Source organism: Ranitomeya imitator, chromosome 3 (genome assembly GCF_032444005.1).
Source record: "Ranitomeya imitator isolate aRanImi1 chromosome 3, aRanImi1.pri, whole genome shotgun sequence".
NCBI lineage: Eukaryota > Metazoa > Chordata > Amphibia > Anura > Dendrobatidae > Ranitomeya > Ranitomeya imitator.
The window spans coordinates 337,502,293-337,528,451 of NC_091284.1; the positions used below are offsets into that span (position 1 = coordinate 337,502,293).

Here is a 26,159-nt window from a genome sequence, read left to right on the forward strand (position 1 = left end):
ACACCTCTCGGAACAGTGTCTGGGAGGCTGTGGTGGCTGCTGCACCCAATGTTGATCGTAAACAGATCAACCAACTGACAATCTATGGATGGAAGGCTGCTGAGTGTCATATAGAAAGGTGGCTATACTGGTCACTAATTTTTCGGGGTTTTGTTTTTGCATGTCAGAAATGTTTATTTCTAAATTTTGTGCAGTTATATTGGTTTACCTGGTGAAAATCAACAAGTGAGATGGGAATATATTTGATTTTCATTAAGTTGCCTAATAATTCTGCACAGTAATAGTTAACTGCACAAACAGATATCCTCCTAAGATAGCCAAATCTAAACACCCCCACTCCAACTTCCAAAAATATTAAGCTTTGATATTTATGAGTCTTTTGCGTTGATTGAGAACATAGTCGTTGATAAATAATAAAAATAATCCTCTAAAATACAACTTGCCTAATAATTCTGCACACAGTGTAGACGTAGCCGTGTATTATATGAGATTTTTACCAAGCTATACCCACCTCTTTTTCCTGTATCTGTATTTCCGTTTTTTTAATATACACATATGATTCTTGTCTTTTTTAATGTACTGTAATAAAGATGTGTTTAGCCTTCTAAAAAAAAAGCCTTATCTCTTGGTGTTGGATATGCTTTTTTTGGCCAAATTATTTAGGACTGAGGATACTGGTGTAGTGACGTTATAAATATCCAAATGACCTTTGTCAGAAAAATTTTAAAGACTTTTAGTATTAGACGTTATATTACTTTTCTCACCTTGTGTCCTGAAGAATAACCAATAAGCCACATGTGCAGAATTTGCCTTTGTGGCAAAGGGTGCGAAAATGCCTAATACACTTATGATGGTTAACTTATCTAGGCATGATTAAAGGGATTGTCACCCCCAAAATTGTATATGAGGTAAGCCCACCCGCATCAGGGGCTTATCTACAGCATTCTGTAATGCTGTAGATAAGCCCCCAATGTATCCTGAAAGTTGAGAAAAACAGGTTATTATACTCACTCAGGGGAGGTCCCTTTGTGGTCCGGGTCCGATGGGTGTCGCGGTTTGGGGCCTCCCATCTTTTTACGATGACGTCCTCTTCTTGTCTTCACGCTGCAGCTCCAGCGCAGGTGTACTTTGTCTGCCCTGTTGAGGGCAGAGCAAAGTACTGCAATGCGCAGGCGCTGGGGAAGGTCAGAGAGCCCCGGCGCCTGCGTACTGCAGTACTTTGCTGTGCCCTCATCAGGGCAGACAAAGTACGCCTGCGCCGGAGCAAGAAAACAAGAAGAGGACATCATCGAATGAAGATAGGAGGACCCGGACCGCGACACCCATCGGATCTGGACCGCAGCCCCTGGGTGAGTATAATCTAACCTCTTTTTCTCATCTTTCAGGATACATCGGGGGCTTATCTACAGCATTACAGAATGCATTACAGAATGCTGTAGATAAGCCCCTGATGACGGTGGGCTTACCTCATATACGATTTTGGGGGTGACAGGTTCCTTTAAAGACTTTACCAGAATATAATCAGTTTAGAATATCTGGACAAGAAAATGAGAAGCCATGCTCAAGAACAACATATTCTCCAATTTAATGTGTGCAGAGTGATTGTAGAAAACCCTCCCTTTTCTTTTCCAGTGCTCTTAAAAAGTTTTGTGTCCTCTGTTCTCTCTCTGTCCGACACTGAAACATTAGACTCTGGAAAACCTTTGTCTTCTCCTCGTCGTCACTAAATTCAACGAGATGTATATTCATCTGTACCCAGGTCTCATCTGTATCATTTTGCAGCCTGGATTGCTCCGAACTGTACAGCTCTCTGGACTTCTGTGGACAGAAAAAAGTCTTTGGTAATTAAACAGAAGAATTTAAAGGATATCTGTCACCCAAAAATTCGCATATAAGCTGCGGCCACCGCCATCAAGGCCTCATCTACAGCATTCTGTAATGCTTTAGATAAGCCCCCGATGTATCCTGAAAGATTAGAAAAACAGGTTATATTATACTCACCCAGGGGCGGTCCCGATGCGGTCTGGTCCGATGGGCGTCGTGTCCGGGACCAGCGCCTCCCATCTGCAAACGATGACATCGTCTTCTTTTCTTCCTGCTGCGGCTCCTGTGCAGGAGTACTTTATCTGCTCTGCTGAGGGTAGCGTAAAGTACCTCAGTGCGCAGGCGCCGGGCCTCTCTGACCTTTCCCTGCGCTTGTGCACTGCAGTACTTTGCTCTGCCCTCAACAGTGCAGACAAAGTATGCCTGCGCAGGAACTGCGGCAGGAAGAAGAGGATTTTATGCTTTTTTGCTAAAAAACCAACATGTTAACTAAATACCATATACTTTTACATGTTTGACTAGTTATTTATTTACTGCAGTGTGCCTATGTAAGGGGGTCGACAGCACTGCGGGTACCCGCGTGCCGGGTCCAGAACTAGAAAGCCTGCATCCCCTGTTCCAGGGGGGAAGCTTGAGTGAGCTGGACCTTCCCCTTTTGCCTGGGAGAAGCGCTAGAGACATGCACCTTCCTGGTGTCCCAGGAGATCGGGAGGATAGAGAATAAAAGCACGCGCAGCAGCGGGGGATAAAAGCAGAAAGCGCGCACAACAGGTCAGTTTGGCGAAAACGGAGGGCCGTGCACACCGAGCAGAAGGACAGAGACTGCTGCACTGAGGGAAGCAGTGTGTCTAGAAGCAGCAGCCGCCAGAGAGAGGAGTGCTCCATCTGGGGAGTACCAGCATCGTGCAGACCAGCATCCGCCATCTCCCGTCGTCAGCAGCGGGGATTAGAGAGGGAGAGTGATGTGCAGTGTGTGCCTGGTGACTACAGAGAGAGAGGTGCAGTGTACCGGTGACTATCAGAAAGCAAGGCGCCAAATGCAACGTGTACGTGAGTACAACACATGTGCCCCATAAGAGTGACCGGGGACAGGACAGACCCTTGCACCCTGCCTGTGCCATTATAGACTTGCCAAGCCATATTGGGCTCGTACACGACTGTGGCCCGTACCCTTGTCAGACACTACAGCAGGGACCAGTGAGTCATTTGGTCCCAGAGCAGCCATACAGCGTAGGCCTGCGACCAAGCTCTGCCACCAGAGACTGAGGCGAGTCATACAGGGGCCACGTCGGGCTCAGACAGTGCCGTGACCCACGCTCTTCCGGCCACATCAGGATATGGACTAGGGATCAGCGGAAGGTACCACAGACCGACTGCTGCTGACAGAAGATGGGCATTAATCGCCACAGGACCTTCAGGACAACAGCACCAGCTGTTGGCGCTATTTCATGGACTTAATGACTCATTAACCCCTTCAAGACCCAGCCTATTTTGACCTTAATGACCTGGCCGTTTTTTGCAATTCTGACCAGTGTCCCTTTATGAGGTAATAACTCAGGAACGCTTCAACGGATCCTAGCGGTTCTGAGATCAACGGATCCTAGCGGTTCTGAGACTGTTTTTTCGTGACATATTGGGCTTCACGTTAGTGGTAAATTTAGGTCGATAATTTTTGCGTTTATTTGTGAAAAAAATGGAAATTTGGCTAAAATTTTGAAAATTTCGCAATTTTCAAATTTTGAATTTTTATTCTGTTAAACGAGAGTTATGTGAAACAAAATAGTTAATAAATAACATTACCCATATATCTACTTTACATCAGCACAATTTTGGACACAAAATATTTTTTTTGCTAGGAAGTTATAAGGGTTAAAATTTGACAAGCGATTTCTCATTTTTACAGCAAAATTTACCAAACCATTTTTTTAGGGACCACCTCACATTTGAAGTCAGTTTGAGGGGTCTATGTGGCTGAAAATACACAAAAGTGACACCATTCTAAAAACTGCACCCCTCAAGGTGCTCAAAACCACATTCAAGAAGTTTATTAACCCTTCAGGTGCTTCACAGCAGCAGAAGCAACATGGAAGGAAAAAATGAACATTTAACTTTTTAGTCACAAAAATTATCTTTTAGCAACAATTTTTTTTATTTTCCCAAGGGTAAAAAGAGACCCCAAAAGTTATTGTACAATTTGTCATGAGTACGCCGATACCCCATATGTGGGGGGGAACCACTGTTTGCGCGCACGACAGGGCTCGGAAGGGAAGGAGCGCCGTTTGACTTTTTCAAAGAAAAATTGGCTCCATTCTTTAGCGGACACCATGTCACGTTTGGAGAGCCCCTGTATGCCTAAACATTGGAGCTCCCCCACATGTGACCCCATTTTGGAAACTAGACCCCCCAAGGAACTTATCTAGATGCATAGTGAGCACTTTAAACCCCCAAATGCTTCACAGAAGTTTATAATGCAGAGCAGTGAAAATAAAAAATCATTTTTCTTTCCTCAAAATTATTTTTTAGCCCACAATTTTTTATTTTCACAAGAGTAACAGGAGAAATTGGACCCCAAAAATTGTTGTCCAGTTTGTCCTGAGTATGTTGATACCCCATGTGTGGGGGGGAACCACTGTTTGGGCACACGTCGGGGCTCGTAAGGGAAGTAGTGACGTTTTGGAATGCAGACTTTGATGGAATAATCTGCGGGCATCATGTTACGTTTGCAGAGCCACTGATGTGCCTAAACAGTAGAAACCCCCCACAAGTGACTCCATTTTGGAAACGATACCCCCAAAGGAAGTTATCTAGATATGTGGTGAGCACTTTGAACCCCCAAGTGCTTCACAGAAGTTTACAACGCAGAGCCGTGAAATTAAAAAATTCATTTTTCTTTCCTCAAAAATGAGGTTTTAGCAAGCATTTTTCATTTTCACAAGGGTAACAGGAGAAGTTGGACCCCAATAGTTGTTCCCAGTTTGTCCCGAGTATGCTGGTACCCCATATGTGGGGGTAAACCACTGTTTGGGTGCACGTCGGGGGTCGGCAGGGAGGGAGCACCATTTGACTTTTTGAACGCAAGATTGGCTGGAATCAATGGTGGCGCCATGTTGTGTTTGGAGACCCCTGATGTGCCTAAACAGTGGAAACTCCTCAATTGTAACTCCAACACAAACCCCAACACACCCCTAACCCTAATCCCAACTCTAGCCATAACCCACCCCTAACCACATCCCTAACCCCAACACACCCCTAACCCTAATCCCAACCCTAACCGAAACACACCCCTAACCCTAACCACAAGCCTAATCTTAACCCTATTTCCAACCCTAGCTCTAATTCCAACCCTAACCCTAAGGCTATGTGTGCCAACGTTGCGGATTCGTGTGAGATTTTTCTGCACCATTTTTGAAAAACCCGCTGGTAAAAGGCACTGCATTTTACCTGCGGATTTATCGCGGATTTCCAGTGTTTTTTTGTGCAGATTTCACCTGCGGATTCCTATTGAGGAACAGGTATAAAAGAATTGACATGCTGAGGAAAATACAACGCAGCGTTTCCGCGTGGTATTTTCCGCACCATGGGCACAGCAGATTTGGTTTTCCATAGGTTTACATGGAACTGTAAACCTGATGGAAAACTGCTACGAATCCGCAGTGGCCAATCCGCTGCGGATCCGCAGCCAAATCCGCACCGTGTGCATATAGCCTAATTCTAAGGGTATGTGCACACGCTGCGGAAATCGCTGCGGATCCGCAGCGTTTCCACAGCTGCGGGTCCGCAGCAGTTTCCCATGAGTTTACAGTTCAATGTAAACCTATGGGAAACAAAAAACGCTATGCACATGCTGCGGAAAAAAAGTGCGTGGAAACGCAGAGGTTTACATTCCGCAGCATGTCACTTCTTTCTGCAGATTCCGCAGCGCTTTTACAACTGCTCCAATAGAAAACCGCAGTTGTAAAACGGCAGTGAAATCCGCAGAACAACCGCGGTAAATCGCGATAAATCCGCAGCGGTTTTGCACTTACCCTAGCTCTAACCCTTACCCTAGTTCTAACACTAACCCTAGTGGCAAAAAAAAAAAAAAAAATATATTCTTTATTTTATTATTGTCCCTACCTATGGGGGTGATAAAGGGGGGGGTTCATTTACTATTTTTTTTTATTTTGATCACTGTGATAAAACTTATCACAGTGATCAAAATGTACATGGAACGAATCCAGCCGGCAGATTCGGCGGGCGCACTGCGCGTGCGCCTGCCATTTTGGAAGATGGCGGCACCCATGGAGAAGACGGATGGACGGACGGACACCGGGAGGCTCGGTAAGTATGAGGGGGTGGAGAGGCGAGGACCTCCATGATGTTACGGCCTCCCCATGAGCGTGATTTCTTTAACAAGGTGCTATAGATTTTAGACGAGATGCACGGAGACCCCACAGATGTAGGAGAATTGCGCGCGAGTCTATTTAGCCGTATTCAAAGGGAGGGGGGAGACCGTGACCCAATACATGAATGCGCTGCAGAAAATGCATGCTACAATTACCAAGCGAGGTGATATAGGCGTAGGACCCCAGATATAGTTTTGCGAGACCAGTTGGTGACAGGCCTTAGAGATGTGCTGCTTAGGCAAGCTTTGTGTGAGCGCTTGCGAGCTAATCCACGCATTACTTTTTCAGACATTGGGGCATAGGCGAGCAGGGGACCGCACACTTGACAGGGATGATCCGAAGACGCGTGGTACCTATTTCAAATGAGGAAGAGCCGGAGTGGTCCCGTGAATTACAGCAGGGAATGCAGAAAATATGGGAAGAAATCGAGAGCTTGAAAGAGGCCCTTGCTGCCACCTTGGAATTGAATGCCATCTCATGTGAACAGGTGAAAGAGGATAGAGGAGAGATGAGGAGCATGAAGACAACTTCAGCAGCAGCTTCAGAATTGAACCCCATATTGTGGGGAGAAGAGCGAAGGTGGAAGGGGTATGCTTCCTGTAGAGGATGAGGATCCATACCTGTAGAGGATGAGGATCCCGACCAAAGTGTATACCAGACAGGCGCAAAGTGGGTGTTGGACGTGTGGAAGACTGGGACCCCTGTCCAGAAGTTGCCCTACCCAAGAAAAACGACGGAGAAGATCTGCTCACCCCTTTGAAGGTCCTGCTATTTGGAGGGAACATCAACCCTCGAAGAAAAAGTATGGCAAGAAGAGAGAAGCCGCACTCAAAGCCAGACAGAGCCATGACGTCGGACGCCGAGAAGCGATGAAGGTGTCAACTGTCTACGGTGAGGTATCTGCGCTGTGCAGATGCATGAAGGCGGATTTGGTGAAACTCCAAGTTGGATCCGAAGGGCCAGTCAAGGAGGATCAACCCGAAGGGGAAGGTGGTGTCTACCCGAATAGTACACCAAAGTGTGTCGCGTCCCTGCCTGTTACAAGATCCAGAAGAAGGGGAGAAAGTCAAATGTCCCTGAAACGCCTACTTCCACCGTTCCAGATTGTGAGGAAGGAGAACCACTTGTTTAGTTCACTGAAGATGAAAGTTCGCTGCCCGCCAGCCCAAGGGTTCCTGACCAGATGGAAGAGATGCAAAGTGTACCTGAGACATTTCCTCCTGCAGCTGTTTGTTATAAACAGGAAGAATTTCTCGACCCAGTAGATGTTGACTCAGAAGAGGAACAGGTTTCAGAGATGACTTTTCCATTGAACTCTGGTGTGCCTCCGTTTTCCCCGACCCAGTCTGCAGTTCTGAGTACCCCTAACGAGCAGATCCAGAAGGAGCCTCAAAGTGCTCAGTGTGCACAGAACAAACTTTTTTGGCAGAATGTGATGCAAGAGAGGCAGAACTGGATGCGAAAATTGTGGTCATCTGTCCCACTTTCGAAGGAGCATGAAGATTTCTCGCCCATGGAATGGCGAGCTAAAGGAGTGGGGGAATGTAAGGGGGTCGACAGCACTGTGGGTACCTGTGCGCCGGGTCCAGAACTAGAGAGGCTGCATCCCCTGTTCCCGGGTGTGAGCCTTCCTCTATTGCCTGGGGGAAGCGCTAGAGAGACGTTCCTGCTCTCCCAGGAGGGCGGGCAGATAGAGAAGAAAAGGGCACGCAGCAGCAGGGGGATAAAAGCATAAAGCGCACGCAACAGGTCAGTTTGGTGCGAACGAAGGGCAGCGCACAGACAGGTGAGCGGTGCGCTCCACTGCCCCCACCAGAGTACCAGTGCTGCGACAGGTGGCATAGAGAGAGCCCCCGTGACCTGCAGAGGGACCGCTGCAGAACAGAGCAGAGCCGTGCACACAGAGAACCAGAAGGACAGGGACTGCTGTATTGAGGGGAGCTGTGTGTCTAGCAGCAGCAGCCAGAGAGAGAGGAGTGCTTCATCTGGGGCGTACCAGCATCGTGCAGACCAGTGTTTGCCATCTCCTGTCGTCAGCAGCAGGGATTAGAGAGGGAGAGTGATGTGCAGTGTGTGCCTGGTGACTACAGAGAGAGGGGCAGTGTATCGGTGACTACCAAAAAGCAAGGCGCCAAATGCACCATGTACGTGAGTACAACACACGTGCCCCATAAGAGTGATCGGGGACAGGACTGAACCTTGCATCCTGACTGTGCCATTATAGATTTGCCGAGCCATGTTCGGCTCATATAGGACTGCGGCCCGTAACCTTGTCAGACAAGACAGCAGGGACCAGTGAGTGCTTCAGTCCCAGAGCATCCATACCAGCGTAGGCCTGTATCCAAGCACTGCCACCGCTGACAGACTGTGAGGAGTCGTACAGGGGCCATGTCGGGCTCAGACTGTGCCGTGGCCCACGCTCTTTTGGCCACATCAGGATATGGATTAGGGCTCAGCGGAAGGTACCGGAGACCGACCGCTGCTGCTAGAAGACAGGGCATTAATGGCCACACGACCTTCATGGAAAAGATGTTTTTTAATTTAATTTCTTTTTTTTTTGTCCCACTATGGGACAATCATTTTTTGCAGGCTGATCACTTCTATAGCATGCAGATGAAGCAACATCTGCATGCTATAGAAACTGTCAGTGCTGCACTGATAGAGAGACTTGCTGATCATGCACTGTGGGTAGGGCTGGCTCAAGATTGTCGTGGGCCCAGGAAACGCGGACTATGTCACGGCGGTGGAGCAGGGAGAGGTAAGTATTTCAACTTTGCAAGTGCTGTGATCCTGAGCAAGCAGGGGGGGGGCCCACTCGTTCGCATGGCACTGGCACAGGGCCCCTCAAAGTACGGCAGTGTGTTTGACGGCGGGGGCGCCTCCCACCGCCAGAGACACTTTTGCGTACTATGAGGGGCCCTGTGCCAGTGACGTCACCAACGAGTATGCCCCCCCACCTGATGAAGAAACCTGCACTTTCATCTGCACCTTCCTCTTTGTCCCCGTGTAAGGTGGTATAGTATGCGGGAAGGGGAACCTGACTTTCAGCAGGGTCAGATTCTGGCTGTGTAGAGTGCAAGGGGAATGTAGTGGTCTGGGTCAATGTACCAGCAGACTCATCAAGCAGTGGCTGGGCAATGGGCAGGATGAGGAGAAAACACAGATATAGGCCCAAATAATAAAGTAGGCTAAATGCAGTTCAAAATTGGTAACAGGAGTACACAGGCGGCATTGGTTTGTTCAGTGGAGGAGGACAACTGTACTGAGTGGCGCAGACAGACTTAGTAGGCCTAAAATAAAAAAGTAGGCTAAATGCTGTTCAAAATTGGTAACAGGAGTAAACAGGCGGCACTGCTTTGTTCAGTGGAGGAGAACAAGAAGCAGCAGCAGACACCGTTAGTAGGCCCAACCAAACAAGTAGGCCAAATGCAGTTTAATATCGGACACCGGATGAAAATTGAGGCTCAGCTTTGTTCAGCGGAGGACAGTTGTAATGTGCGGCGCAGACAGACAGATGGACAGAGGCCTAAAATAAAAAAAAGGGGCTTCATGCAGTTCGAAACTGCTAGCAGGACTAACCAGGCGGCCTAGCTTGTTTCAGGGGGGGACAGTTGTAATGTGTGGAGCAGACAGACAGAGGCCTAAATAAAAGAAGGTGGATTCAGGCAATTCAAAACTACTAGCAGGACTAACCAGGTGGCCTACCTTGGTTCAGCGTGGGAGGACAACTGTTATGAGAGGCTGACACAGTTACTAGGCACAAATAAGTAAGTAGGCTACATGCAGTTCACAATTGGTAACAGGAGTACACAGGTGGCATAGGTTTGTTCAGCGGAGGACAACTGTTATAAGTGGCTGACACAGTTAGTAGGCCAAAATACTAAAGTTGGCTAAATGTCAGCCAATGAATTGGTCATAAATAAACTGGTGGTATAGCGAGGTACAGGGGTGGGCTCCTCTGCAGAGTTGCAGACAGTGGTAGTTGGCGCAAAGCATTAAGGGGTCTAAATGGAGGCCAGGGCCCCTGTATATTAAACTATCATCTATCAGTGCAACAAATTTGTAATGGCAGTGCCACTTAAGGATTAAACAGCACAGACTACACAGTGGTGGGGCAGGGAGAGGTAAGTTTTGCAAGTGGTAGAGCACAGTTCGAGCTGGGGGCGGGGGGGTACACTTTCTTGTGGGCGGCGGTACTGGCACAGGGCCCCTCATATTACGACGGTGTGTCTGACGATGGTTGTGCACCACCACCGTCAGAGACACTTCATTGTACTATGTGGGACCCTGTGCCAGTGCCGTAGCCCAGGAGTGGGCACACCCACCTGTCCAGGCAAACGGCACTCGCACGGTTGCTTGCGCCAGATGGTGACCACGGCACTGTGGGGGGGGGGGGGGGGGGGGGAGTCAGCCCATTTAGGGAGGTATAAAAATGGCCTATGGTAGACATTCAGCAGCTGCAAATGGAGGAATTGGAGAAGTCAGTAAGAGGAGACCAAAAGCAAGACATTTTTCAGGCAAGCTACGTGTCAGCAGGGGAAGGTGGTGCAAAATAATTTGAAATCCATGATTGGTTCATTTTAACCCCTTTACCCCTAAGGGTGGTTTGCACGTTATGGACCGGGCCAATTTTTACAATTCTGACCACTGTCCCTTTATGAGGTTATAACTCTGGAACGCTTCAACAGATCCTGGTGATTCTGACAATGTTTTCTCGTGACATATTGTACTTCATGATAGTGGTAAATTTTCTTTGATATTACCTGCGTTTATTTGTGAAAAACACGGAAATTTGGTGAAAATTTTGAAAATATCGCAATTTTCCAACTTTGAATTTTTATGCAATTAAATCACAGAGATATGTCACACAAAATACTTAATAAGTAACATTTCCCACATACTTTACATCAGCACAATTTTGGACCAAAACATTTTTTTTTGTTAGGGAGTTATAAGGGTTAAAAGTTGACCAGCAATTTCTCATTTTTCCAACACCATTTTATTTTAGGGACCACATCTCATTTGAAGTCATTTTGAGGGGTCTATATGATAGAATGGTGTCACACTTGGGTTTTTTCTAAAAACTGCACCCCTCAAGGTGCTCAAAACCACATTCAAGAAGTTTATTAACCCTTCAGGTGTTTCACAGTAATTTTTGGAATGTTTAAATAAAAATGAACATTTAACTTTTTTTCACAAAAAATTTACTTCAGCTCCAATTTGTTTTATTTTACCAAGGGTAACAGGAGAAAATAGACCCCAAACGCTGTTGTACAATTTGTCCTGAGTACGTCGATACCCCATATGTGGAGGTAAACCACTGTTTGGGTGCATGGGAGAGCTCGGAAGGGAAGGAGCGCCGTTTGACTTTTCAATGCAAAATTGACTGGAATTGAGATGGGACGCCATGTTGCGTTTGGAGAGCCACTGATGTGCCTAAACATTGAAACCCCCCACAAGTGACACCATTTTGGAAAGTAGACCCCCTAACGTATCTAGATGTGTGGTGAGCACTTTGACCCACCAAGGGCTTCACAGAAGTTTATAATGCAGAGCCGTAAAAATAAAACAAAAAATTTTTCCCACAAAAATTATTTTTTAGCCCCAAGTTTTGTATTTTCTCGAGGGTAACAGGAGAAATTGGACCCCAAAAGTTGTTGTCCAATTTGTCCTGAGTGCGCTGATACCTTATATGTGGGGGGGAACCACCGTTTGGGCGCATGGGAGGGCTCGGAAGGGAAGGAGCGCCATTTGGAATGCAGACTTAGATGGAATGGTCTGCAGGCGTCACATTGCGTTTGCAGAGCCCCTAATGTACCTAAACAGTAGAAAACCCCAAAAGTGACCCCATATTGGAAACTAGACCCCCCAAGGAACTCATCTAGATGTGTTGTGAGAACTTTGAGCCCCCAAGTGTATCATTACAGTTTATAACGCAGAGCCGTGAAAATGAAAAAAAAAAAAATTTCCCACAAAAATGATTTTTTAGCCCCCAGCTTTGTATTTTCCCAAGGTTAACAGGAGAAATTGGACCCCAAAAGTTGTTGTCCAATTTGTCCTGAGTACGCTGATGTGGGGTTAATGAAGGTTAGATCAACAACATTTCGGGGAGCCAGACGTGTCCTTTTTTCGGTCAGTATTGAACCAGCAGCACTGAAGACTCTTTCTGATAGCACACTAGCAGCTGGGCAAGCGAGCTCCTGTAATATATTCTGCCAATTCGGGCCAGGTGTCTAGTTTAGATGCCCAGTAATCAAAGGGTAATGACCTGTGAGGGAGAACATCGATAATGGCGGAAAAAAAGTTGGTAACTAGTGTTGAGCATTCCGATACCGCAAGTATCGGGGATCGGAATTCCGATACGGAGTTCCGATACTTTTGTGGTATCGGGAATCGGTATCGGATCCATAGCGATGTGTAAAATAAAGAATTAAAATAAAAAATATTGATATATTCACCTCTCCGGCGGCCCCTGGACATCACCGCTGGTAACCGGCAGGCTTCTTTGTTTAAAATGAGCGCGTTTAGGACCTGAGAATGACGTCGCGGCTTCTGATTGGTCGCGTGCCGCTCATGTGACCGCTACGCGACCAATCACAAGCCGCGACGTCATTCTCAGGCACTAAACTCCTCATTCTAGGAATTTAGGACCTGCGAATGACGTCGCGGCTTCTGATTGGTCGCGTGGCGGTCACATGAGCGGCACGCGACCAATCAGAAGCCGCGACGTCATTCTCAGGTCCTAAACGCGCTCATTTTAAACAAAGAAGCCTGCCGGTTACCCGCGGTGATGTCCAGGGGCCGCCGGAGAGGTGAATATATCAATATTTTTTTTATTTTAATTCTTTATTTTACACATTAATATGGATCCCAGGGCCTGAAGGAGAGTTTCCTCTCCTTCCGACTCTGGGAACCATCAGGATACCTTCCGATACTTGGTGTCCCATTGACTTGTATTGGTATCGGATATCGGTATCGGCGATATCCGATACTTTTCGGGTATCGGCCGATACTATCCGATACCGATACTTTCAAGTATCGGACGGTATCGCTCAACACTATTGGTAACCATACTGGACAAATGCGGTCTCCTGTCACTTTGAATCGATGCAGCAGTACCTGTCGTGTCTGCGGTCATTGCGAAATCACTCCACGACCTGGTCATAAATCCCCTTTGTCCAACGCCACTTCGGCTTTGTGCACCTCTAACACCTCTGCCATGTTGCCCCCTACAGCTCGTGTGAGAACCATCACCGCCGCTGTGTGCTGGGAATGCCTGAACCAAACAGTCTACAAGAGTTGCTTGTTTGGTAGCCAATATTTGCTCAAGGTTCTCATGTGGCATGATATTTTGGAATTTGCCTTTGTATCGTGGATCCAGGAGGCAGGCGAACCAGTAATCGTCATTGGTCACCATTTTGATAATGCGGGGGTCCCGTTTTAGGATACGCAAGGCATACTCTGCCATGTGGGCCAAAGTTCCAGGTGTCAATTCACTGCTTGTGCTGGGTTGAGGAGCACTTTCTTGAAAATCTACATCAATTGTGGCCTGCAAAAACCCTGTACCTGACCTTGCACTGCCACCAGTTTCTATTGCCCCCTGAGAAGCATCCTCCTCCCATAAATATTCATCCCCATGATCCTCCTCCTCCTCTTCATCCGCCACCTCGTCCCGGAGACTTCCCTGAGCAGACAATGGCTGACTGTCATCAAGGCTTCCCTCCTCCTCGGCCGCAGACACCTGCTCCTTGATGTGCGTCAAACTTTGCATCAGCAGAAGCATTAGTGGGATGCTCATGCTTATGATGGCGTCTGTACTGACCAGCCGTGTGCATTCCTCAAAACACTGAAGGACTTGACAGAGGTCTTGGAGCTTCGACCACTGCACACCAGACAACTCCATGTCTGCCATCCAACTGCCTGCCCGTGTATATGTATCCTCCCACAAATACATGACAGCACGCCTCTGTTCGCACAGCCTCTGAAGCATGTGCAGTGTGGAGTTCCACCTTGTTGCAACGTCGATTATAAGGCGGTGCTGGGGAAGATTCAGCGATCGCTGATGGTTCAGCATATGGCTGGAGTGTACGGGCGACCGGCGGATGTGCGAGCAAAGTCTGCGCACCTTCAGGAGCAAGGCTGGTAAATCAGGGTAATTTTTGAGGAAGCACTGCACCACCAGGTTCAAGGTGTGAGCCAGGCAAGGTATGTGTTTCAGTTCTGAAAGTGCTATGGCAGCCATAAAATTCCTTCCGTTATCACTGACTACATTGCCTGCCTCAAGATGTACACTGCCCAGCCATGACTCAGTTTCTTGCTGCAAGTACTCGGCCAGTACTTCCGCGGTGTGTCTGTTGTCGCCCAAACACTTCATTTGCAACACAGCCTGCTGACGCTTACCAATAGCTGTTCGATAATGGGACACCTCGGGTGCAACACTGGCAGCAGCAAATGGAGTGGTCGTGCGACTGCACTCTGTGGACGAGCTTTCACTTCTGGAGGAGGAGGAGGGGGGGGGGGCAAACGCCTACAGCCAACTGTTTCCTAGACTGTGGGCTAGGCAGAACTGTCCCACTATGGCTGTCCCCTGTGGACCCTGCATCCACATTAACCCAGTGCGCCGTGATGGACACGTAACGTCCCTGGCCATGCCTACTAGTCCATGCATCTGTTGTGAGGTGCACCTTTCTACTGACTGATTGCCTCAGTGCATGGACAATGTGGTCTTTGACATGCTGGTGGAGGGCTGGGATGGCTTTTCTCGCAATGAAGTGTTGACTGGGTAGGTCATAGCGTAGGCCATCAGGGCTTTGAAAGCTTCGCTTTCAACCAACCGGTAGGGCATCATCTCCAACGAGATTAGTCGAGCAATGTAGCCGTTCAAACCCTGTGTACGCGGGTGAGAGGAAGAGTACTTTCTTTTCCTATCGAGAGTCTCTTGTAGGCTGAGCTGGACTGGAGAGCTGCATATGGTGGAACTAGCGGGGGTGGGGGTGGACATGGCAGATTGAGAGAGGCTTGGTGATGGTATTCTTGATGTGGGCCTACCTACAGTGTTTCCAACCAAGAACCTTGTGATTCCCTGACTGCTTTGGCCTTGCGACAATACCTCCACATTTGCTACTGGTGGTATCATAACCGGTGGGCTTCCAGTGAAAGAAGCAATGTTGCGTTGCTGACTAGCTTCAATATGAGCAGGTGCACCAACGGTACGGGACGTTTGGTAGTTAGTCCATGCTTCCAAGTGCCTGCTGGCTAAATGTCTACGCATGCACGTTGTATTTAAATTTTGAACATTCTTCCCTCTGCTAAAGGTCTTGAAGCATTTCTTACATATAACTTTGGACTGATCATTCGGATCTTGGTTAAAAAATTGCCACACTGCACTCGTCCTACTATGGAATACGTTTTCAGGCTTTGCACGCTGTGCTACTGTCACCGGATGGCCACGCTGTCCTACACCTGTTGTGGTTTTTGACACATGTTTTTGGCCTGATACGGGCCTGCCAGATGACAGTTTTTGCGATGTAGACGGCTGCTGCAGATCATCCTCCTCCGCTTCTGAGCTACTGGCAGCGGCACCCTCTTCCCCCAATGGCTGCCAATCTGGGTCAACAACTGGGTCATCTATCACCTCCTCTTCAATGTCATGTGCACCGTCCTCTGTGTCACCGTGTAAGGTGCTATAGCGTTCGGGACTGGGCACCATAGTCTCATCAGGGTCAGATTCTGGCTCAGTACACTGCGAGGGCAATGTAGTGATCTGAGTCAATGGAACAGCATAATAATCTAGCTGTGGCTGTGCATCTGTGCACTCCATGTCCGATTCATCTTGTAATGGGCTTTTAACAATTTCCCTCTCTAACCCAGGCACAGTATGTGTAAAGACCTCCATGGAGTAAAGTGTTGTGTTGCCTGCCGCATCCTTCACTTTTGTTTTGGGTGAAGGATACAAGGAAGCTACTTTTTCCGAACCAAGAGCAGCCACTGACGATTCGCTGCTTTTTGATTTCGAACCTTCTGAAGAGGAGGCGAAAGAGCTAGAGGCTGAGTCAGCAAGGAAAGCCAAAACTTGTTCCTGCTGCTCCGGCTTTAAAAGCTGTTTTCCAACTCCAAGATAAGGGAGCCTTCGAGGCCTTGTGTAGCCAGACGATGACGCTGGCTCAACACCTCCAGCCTTTGGTGCTATCTTGCTTTTCCCAGTACCACCAGATGCTCCACTACCACCCACCACCACCATCAGTACCAGCTGGCAACGAGCGCCCACGGCCTCTTCCACCAGACTTCCTCATTTTTGGGGAAATGTTACCAAAATAACAACCGTTATATGGTACTGTTAAACAAGGTAGAAGGTGTATATTTACTTTTGGAGAATTTATGTCTCCCTTTTTTTGGTGGGATGACTGCAGCAAAAAACAGGCCCAGTGTATTACACTACACAATGTCAGTGGCAGAACGTGGCTGCCAGATATACGACCAACAGAACTGACGTATAGAAACTTGTTGGCAATGTAACTCTCCCTTTTTTGGGGGGAGAATGCAGCCAAAAACAGGCCCAGTGTATTACACTACACAATGTCAGTGGCAGAACGTGGCTGCCAGATATACGACCAACAGAACTGACGTATAGAAACTTGTGGGCAATTTAACTCTCCCTTTTTTTTGGGGGGAGGGGGGAGAATGCAGCAAAAAACAGGCCCAGTGTATTACACTACAATGTCAGTGGCAGAACGTGGCTGCCAGATATACGACCAACAGAACTGACGTATAGAAACTTGTGGGCAATTTAACTCTCTGTTTTTTGGGGTGGAGAATGCTGCAAAAAACAGGCCCAGTGTATTACACTACACAATGTCAGTGGCAGAACGTGGCTGGCACATATATCAAAAAATACAAGGGCTGTAGTACTATTTCAATCTCCCTACAATGATCAAAGGACAAGTATGGCAGCAATAAAAAGGACTGCTGCACACAAAAGTGTGGACAAATAAACAAGATAACTGTGCAGAAAGGAGCAACAGGATTTTTGCTTTTAAAAAAGCAGTTGGTTTGCACAGCGGCGTACAAACAGCAATGCAGCTATCAGGGAGCCTTATAGGGGCAGCCTAATAAGCTACAGAGCTGATGCACCAAAAAAAAAAAAACTCCACTGTCCCTGCAAAGAAAAGGTGGTGTTGGACAGTGGAAATCGCTACAGCACAAGCAGTTTGGGGGTTAATCTTCCCTCCCTAACTATATCCCTTCTTCTGATGAAGCTGCGGCAACCTCTCACTAAGCTTAGATTGGCAGAAGTAAGATGGCGGTCGGCGTGCACGCCCCTTTATAGCCCCTGTGATGCCGCAGAAAGCAAGCCAATCACTGTCATGCCCTTCTCTAAGATGGTGAGGACCGAGACCTATGTCATCACGCTGCCCACACTCTGCGTGCTCCTTCATTGGCTGAGAAATGGCGCTTAAAGCGTCATACGAAACGCGACTTAGGTGCGCAGATCGCCGACCTCATGGCCGATCCCACAGTGGGATCGGGTCAGGTTTCACGAAACCCGACTTTGCCAAAAGTCGGCGATTTTTGAAATTGTCTGATCCGTTTTGCTCAACCCTAGTCATGACGACATCGGGTCACCATGGCAATGATCAGGACACCACGCCATGCCGCAGGGTCTCCGATCCAAAGGCAGAGGGGCTGTCAGCCCTCTGTGGCTTCTGGAATGCTGCGATTGTGTTCGATTGCAATGTTTCAGGGGTTAAAGTGCCGGGTGTCAGAGTCAGCTGACACCAGACAGCGATCGCCCATGCACCCTCCGTGAGTGCAGGTGATCGCGATGACGTAATATTCCGTCCATGGTCAAATAGGCCCAGGTCACATGGACGGAATATTACGTCCGATGTCAGAAAGGGGTTACCATACCAAGGCAGCTTATTCTTTCAAAATTATGTACAATTTAATGGGAACCTGTCGCATCCAAAAAAGCTATTTACCTGCCGTTATAGGGCTTAATCTGCAGATAAATTGCATTTAAATCATGTTAGGCTGATCTACTGGAGCAGTGATTACAGGGAGAAAATTAAATTATATTCTCCTTGCTGCAGCTGGCTTTCAGTCATTGGGGTGGTGCAGGGGGCTTTTAGTCACCGTGCTGTAATCTCTCCCCTGCACAGTAAGGCTGCCGTCACACTAGCAGTATTTGGTCAGTATTTGACATCAGTATTTGTAAGCCAAAACCAGGAGTGGAACAATCAGAGGAAAAGTGTAATAGAAACATATGCACCACTTCTGTATTTATCACCCACTCCTGGTTTTGGCTTACAAATACTGATGTAAAATACTGACCAAATACTGCTAGTGTGACGACAGCCTAATTGACAGCCTGCACACACCAGGCTGCCAAAGAGCTGTGGGGAGAACACATTGTGCTCAAAGTATAGTGAGATGACTAACAACAACTTGCATTTCTCCCCGTAGCCGCTGATCCAGTAGTGCGCTTACCAGGATTTAGACACTATTTAACTGCAGATTACCACTATACCTGTAGGTAAATAGTATTTTTTGATGTTCCTAACCCGGCAAATTTTTCAAATCTGACAAGTTTCGCTTTATGTGGTAGTAAGTTCGGATGGTCCTACGTATCCCAGTAATTCTGAGTGGTTTACTTATGGCACATTGCATTTCATGTTTGAAGTAAATTTAGGTCAATAAGTTTTGAGCTATTTTGAGAAAATATCTGAAGTCAACGATGTTCAGAAGGGAAGGAGCGCCATTTGATTTTTAAAAAATAAATAAATACAAGTACAGAAAAATAAGAATGAAAAGCACTGATTAGAAATCACAATTACATATTTCTATCATCTATCATGTTCCTCATCGCTATTTATCTCTATCTCTGAACATCTTTAATACAGAAAACCCTTTAATTGCTATGCTCTCTTTCATTACATACGTGGCACACGGACAGCGCACAGATGTCACATACGTACATGTACCGTTTTTTTTCAGTACAGGAATCACCAGGATGTGTGATGGGTGCCTAAGTTTGACCAAACTGAGCATCTTGAGAATGTAGCTATTCTAGAAGGGCTCTGTTATAAATGAGTCCCTGAATTCAAACATTTTTTTGGTAGCTCTCCACACTTGAACCTTGAGGTTTGGGAATGGGCAAGAAGGAGCTTTAGTATTGCTCTGCTGCCTCCAGCTATTTCACTTTTTGAGTGCATACCTTGCTGGAAAAATTTTTTTCAGAGGTTTTGATGCGTCAGAATAGAAAACAACCCTCAATAAGAATGTTTTTAAGTCCTAAATGGTGTTTAATAATTTGTGTTTAGCTGAAAAGATGAAAACATAGATCTCTAATTATTATGTTTGGTTTCCCGATTTTAGAAACACCATACATGTGACCATAATTATTTTCATACAACATACCGTAGTTAAGGCAGACAACTGCAAAGGCTTTTAGGTTGATAAAAGGAAAAAAAAAAAAAAAAAAAAAAAAAGCGTTCTCCCTCCAAGAAGTGACCCCATTCTGGAAACTACACCTCCTCAAAATATTTCTAAAAAGGTGTAAGTACCGTAGATGTTTTTAAAAACTAATGTATATTGCGTTCTGCAACGTGAAAACTGCAATTTTTCCATAGAAATGCCATTTCAGTGCCTTATAATTTGTGCCAAGCTTATGCCATTGTAGACACACACCCCTTAACTTGTAAGGAAGGTACTTCTGGGCACAGCAATGCCACATATGTGGACATAAACTACTGTTTTGGCACGCTCCTGGGCTCAGACTGAAAGAAAGACCATTTGGCTTTTGGAGCTCGGCATTTACTTGAGGTCACTTTTCTCTGACGATTTATTTTTCCCTTAATAATAAAAGACCTTCATTTAAAAACTGTATTTTGTGTTCACTTGTGGTATCTTTGTCTAATATTTTAATTTATTTGGTGATCTGAAACATTTAAGTGTGACAAACATGCAAAAGGAATAGGAAATCAGGAAGGGACAAACACCGTATCACACAACTGTGTATATTTTAGATTTCACTGCTTTTTGGAACAAAATCAAGCTTTTACGTCAACATATTTTTAAAGTCAAACTTTTTTCAGACAAAGCTGTGTGAGGGCTTGATTTTTTTTTGGAAACGAGTTGAAATTTGCAGAGTTATCATTTGAGAAAGCATACAACTTTTTGATCACACTTTATTCCATTTTGTTTATGGGACATGTAGATAAACTAGAAGTCAGCAGCGTAGCTACCGGGGAGTAAAGGGAGTGGTTGCTCTGGGGCTCTCACTCCGATTGGTCCCCCCGATCGGCCACTACTGTTAAATGTATCAGTATGGGCAGCATTGTGCCGGGATTCTGACATCTTGTGTGAGCTCAGACATGATTGGTCTGACCATGCCCTGCCATGGTTTGCCAGTGGACTGGCGGGGATCTGGTGTTAGGTATGACATTTTTTTTTTTACTTTAGTATTACTTTTAGGAGATGGTGGTGTTATAGCTGGAGAATGAATGTAATTGACCACTGGACTAATGCTGTGGACATAACGGTATATCAGCATTGTTAGGAGGTTAAAGGGAATTGCTCATATATATTATAGTTTTGTTAACTGCTGCATCCATTTTAGTTTTTTGCTTTTGTTTTTTCATACTCATCCTTCACAAATCATACACTTAGATTTTGGTCAACATAATCGTATGAGAGCTTTTCTTTTTTGCAGGATGAGCTACATTGTTATTGCAACCATTTCAATTCCCACATAATGTAATTTGGTGTCCCCAACCTGTAGCTCGGGAGCCACATGTGGCTCACGGTCCCATGAATTGTGGCTCGCGGCTGTCTACCAGCTTGGTGTATTAGCTCCAGGCCTAGCAAACAGGTATGAAGAGCACATCTCAAAATGGTGAATATTGTGAGCAGCTCTGCACAGAAGAGCAGATTTGGATGCACATATGTTTAGAGATAATTTAACTATGGTAAGCAGGAGACAGGATGATACTACTTATCAGAAGAGACACTTGAAGCTGGATGCGACAATGTGTTGGGAGAATGCTGAATGGGGGTATTGTGGGAGCCCCTGGATCTTGGTATACTGCTTACAGGTGATTTCTGTGCAAAAGCTTTGGCTATTATTATACCCATAATGGGGGCTTTGATTGCTCTACCGTGAGGGGAGTGGGAGCTGGATGTGGCTTGCGACCCTCTCTCAGAGCTGTATGTGGCTTTTAAGGTCAGAAAGGTTGGGGACCACTTGTTTATATTGTGTTCAATGTGTAGAAAAAAAATGACATTATTTGCTACTCATACCAAATTCATCCATATTTTCATGTACTTTTAATAATTAAAAAATATTAAAATAAAAATGGTTTGTGTTAGTATTTTTGAGATCGATAACTTTGCTATCATTACTTGTAACATACTTGCCTGCTTGTGAAGTACAAAAATGTAGACACAGAGGCCTTTATTAGACACCAGACTCTATAACAACCCATCGGCACCTCACGATCATTTTCGGGGTTGGGACCGCTGCAAAGAGTTTACAATGGGCCCCCCCTCACCCCATTTAGGGTTCAACTGCCATCAATGCAGCAGATGCAAGTTGGGATCAGCTGTAACACAATGTCAGCATACATTGTGTATGGAACTGGGTTCTCATGCTCGTGGCGGACATATGAAGAACTCCAGTATAAACAGACCTCAAAATAAGTACAGTCTCTTCACCCCCTAAAGCCCCACAAAAGAGCTCAGAAAAACCAAGAAAAGGAACCAGAAAATATATACACTGTTTAACCGCTTAGATACCAAGATCACAATTTAGAATCGGCTTTACATTTTAGCTGACAGTTGCTCTTGATGGCACAACTTATGTGCACTATTACCGCTCTGCACATAATTAGACTGTAAAGTTTATAACATTATGGATTAGATAAATAAACGCAATATCATAGGATACCAGACAGAATCACACTATGAACTCTGCAGTGCTAACTGCGGCTGTGAGTACATTACAGCAGCCCGATACTTAACTATTAATCCCAGGATGCCATAAGCAGTATTCTTGACGTTTCTTCCACCGCTGATAACAGCTCAGCAATATAACAGTAGTACAATTCCAGGTTGCCAAGCATAGCTCACTCTTGGCCCCTATGCTCTGCTCACCACATCCTTGCACCTCCTATCATCGCTAGTGCTGTACCCTCTGAGCGGCAACAAGGGGACAGCTCTGTACTACAACAAAATGGCGCCTGGCTCCCCCAGGCATGTGACCTGGACAGCCTAAGGAGCGTGCCCAGCTAACAGTTGTAGGCAATGCGGTTGGATACCGATCAGTCTCCTATGCCCATGGGCTGTTGTATTATTATTTATTAGGCTTTGCTTATATAGGGCTATCATATTCCATCATCGCTGTCCCCGATGGGGCTCACAATCTAATTTCACTATCAGTATGTCTTTGGAATGTGTGAGGAAACCCATGCAAATACGGGGAGAACATGCAAACTCCTTGCAGATGTTGTCCTTGGTGGGATTTGAACCCAGGACCCCAGAGCAGCAAGGCTGAAATGCTAACCACTGAGCCACTGTGCGGCCCAATGCATTTGAGATGTGCAAGTGTCGTGCTCAGACACTTACACACAAAATAAAAATGGCAGCCCCCCAGAGGCTTCAGAAAAAAACAAAAATATGTTAACAGTACATTTAATGTATTAAAAATAACTGAATCTATAATAAATACAAAAATAAAAATCACTACACATTTCCTTTACTTTTTCAAATATTCAGGCTATGTTCCCACGTTGCAGAATGTTTGCAGAATGTTCCTGAGCAAAACCGGACTCCTTTAGCAGGAAATTCACTCGTGTTTTTCTCGCGTTTTTTTTCCGGAGCGTCCGAATACAATTGTATAGCGGCAAAAATTGCCGAAATTCCGCAAAATTAATGAACATGCTGCGTTTTTTCCGCGATGCTTTTTTTGTGGAAAAAAACGCAGCATGGGCACAATAATGTGGAATTCCATTAAAAATAATGGGATGCGTTTTGTAAGCGCTTTTTAAGCATTTTCACCAAGAAAAAAACACACAAAAAAAGCAACGTGTGCGCATGGCCTCAATCTAAAATGTAATGAGCTTGTTCCTTGCTGCTCTAAATGTGCTCACAAATTTGAAGAGGCCAAGTATAGCTTAGTTGTGTTACCATGTGTATGCAAGAGTGCAAGAAGTGTACCTGCCAGCTGCTTTGGAAAGCTGGGTAGTGTGTGCTAGTGTGCCGCACAGGGCGGGCATCTCACAGGTCTAGCAAAACAGTGATTGGTGGCAGCAAAGTGTGGTATGGATGTATGAACTGGCTGCGTGTTGCGTTTAGCTTATGGTCAGCCTATTGTGATAGCATAGTGGACAAGTAAGTGTGAGAAGCGGAGTCCCACTTTACAGTCACATAAGAGGGTTAGTTGGAAGTTTTGGCCTGACTTTTCTTAGAAAGTCAGGCTCTTTTCTGGGGACTTTAGAGTTACTTTTGAACTTTTAGTTGGTGATTTAAAAAAAAAAAAAAATCACCAGTCTGAGGCTGCCCACTCTTATTAACCAAAACGGGGCACCCCTACACTAATGATAGGTACTTTGCAATGACAGTGAAGTAATTTGGAGAAAGTTGACTGAGGAACGTTAGAAAACTATAGTCTCCAGCAAGTGATGGCATACAGCATCCTCTCCTTTCCTACCTTGCTTGTTAGTCTATTGCTGTATAATAAAAAGTCAACAATGTGGCCAGTGGGAGAACAAGAATAATTCAAGATTATTTATTTCAATAGAAAAATAGTTACAAAGAAAATCTGGTTAAAATTAGTTAATTTTGTGATAGTACATTTTTTTAACATCAGGTTGTTGTACACTATTGGTAGCACTAGTAGTTTTCTGTATGTAAGTGAACCTTTTAATGTAATAAACCAAACAAATACAATATACAGGTGTGTAATAGAGCAATGTACTGACCTGAATTGCACTGTAGTTATACTGATAACGCAGAACAGCCTCACATAGGTTCCAGAAGGTGTACTCTGGCCACAACACTGACTGGAATACCAAGCAGGCATGTGAAGTCTAACAAGAGATTAAAGAAGTGATGAATCATTACAGGACTTTAAATTCAGTCTAATTTTCTGTGTGCTGTTCTGTAGAAATAAAGGGGCTGGCCATCTTCTATAATTTGTACAAATGCCTAGGAAAATTATATATTACCACAATAGTCCTGGTGTCTTCATTTCAAAAGAGGCACACCACTGCAGTGCTGCGCTCCAATCTGGAAAATACAGGTGCATCTTACAAAATTAGAATATTATCAAAAAGTTAATTTCAGTTCTTCAATACAAAAAGTGAAACTCATTATATAAGAGACAAAAACCTGACTGGCACATCCAAACTAGTGTGAATAGGTGCATACCCGGAGCAGCTACCTCCATATAGAACATACAAAAAAAAAGGTTGCACTCTATCGTGCCAAAGCATGTCAATTTGTAATATGTGAAATTTGAATAGCAAAATGGCTTTGGATGATTGGGAAAAAAATATGAGACGCTTAGCTTAAAATTTGGCCAAAAATGTAAGTACCCATCAACCATCGTCAAGGTGGTCTCAGCCTGATGGGTCCCTGACCTGTGTGAATACCTCTCTAAGGCTGATGACTGAATTCCTGGGTGAATGTGGACACCTCTGTCAGCAATGCCTGCATTTATAGGTAAATAGGGAACTGCTGTAATTAAAATTACCACCTGGTGGAGGGTGGAGTGCTCGATCAGTAAACTAACATTAGAAAAGACAAAAAACTGACTGGCACATCCAGACTAGTGTGCATAGGTGCATACCAGGAGCAGCTACCTCCATACACAAAAAAGGTTGCACTCCATCATGCTAAAGCATGTCAATTTGGAATATGTGAAATTTGAATATATGATATATAAGATACGGTATATCATATATTATATAGAGTCATTACAAACAGAGTGATGTATTTCAAGTGTTTATTTATGTTAATGTTGTTTATTATGGCTAATAGCCAATAAAAACCCAAAAGTCATTATCTCAGTAAATTAGAATACTTTATCAGACCAGCTTGAAAAAAATCTTCAGTAACTGCACTCAATACTTGGTCGGGGCTACTTTTGCATCAATTACTACATCAATGCAGCGTGGCATGGAGGTGATCAGCCTGTGGCATTGCTGAGGTGTTATGGAAGCCCAGGTTTCTTTGATAGCAGCCTTCAGCTCGTCTGCTTTGTGGGTTCTGGTGTCTCTTATATTTCAGTAGGCCAACATTTTGGATTATAAAATCATTTTTCAAGATGGTGTTATAAAGTATTCTAATTTACTGAGATAATGACTTTTGGGTTTTCATTGGCTGTAAGCCATAATCATCAACATTAACAGAAATAAACATTTGATATACATCACTCTGTCATGACTATTATACTAGTTCCACTTTTTGTATTGAAGAACTGAAATAAATTAATTTTTTGATGATATTCTAATTTTGTGAGAAGCCGAGGGTGGGGAACGTGATCAAACCCTTTCAGCAATTTACACCTCTTTCTAAAGCTCTGTGCAGGAGGTTTAGACCCAACTCCTGCTGCAAAGTCAGGGGCAGAGAAATGTGGGGCTGATAATCATTTTCTTAAAGTAAACCTGTCAGTTATCCAGCGCTTTAAAACTGTCGCCATTACATTTTAGTCCCTCACTACAGTAATGTGTTAGATGTTACATACAAATGCACACGTGTATGCAAACTGAACTTTTATGTTGCTGAATTTACTCACCAAGTGTAATCGGTGCTCAGTAGCTGCAGTCGAACCCTCCACTGCTCTTCTCTTCTCCTCTATCCCAGGTAACAAAACATTTAGAAAACATTGCGGCAGTTCAGGGACTGTCAATGTCACCCAGGACGGAGTGACTGCACCTGCTGAGCCTGGACTAG

At 45.3% G+C, this 26,159-nt stretch overlaps 1 protein-coding gene across 2 annotated transcripts in view; it reads right to left on the reverse strand.

Moving 5' to 3' along the window:
* Window positions 1-1,561: 1,561 nt before the first annotated feature.
* DHDDS (dehydrodolichyl diphosphate synthase subunit) overlaps window positions 1,562-26,159 on the reverse strand; it is a 77,232-nt gene continuing 52,634 nt past the window's right edge. For both annotated transcript variants that reach the window (XM_069756756.1, XM_069756755.1), the window contains exons 8-9: window positions 24,185-24,292; window positions 1,562-1,818 (exon numbers count right to left, since the gene is read on the reverse strand). In XM_069756756.1, coding sequence (XP_069612857.1) covers window positions 1,585-1,818; window positions 24,185-24,292 — 342 coding nt within the window. In that variant the 3' untranslated portion in view covers window positions 1,562-1,584. The remainder of the gene's footprint in view (window positions 1,819-24,184; window positions 24,293-26,159) is intronic.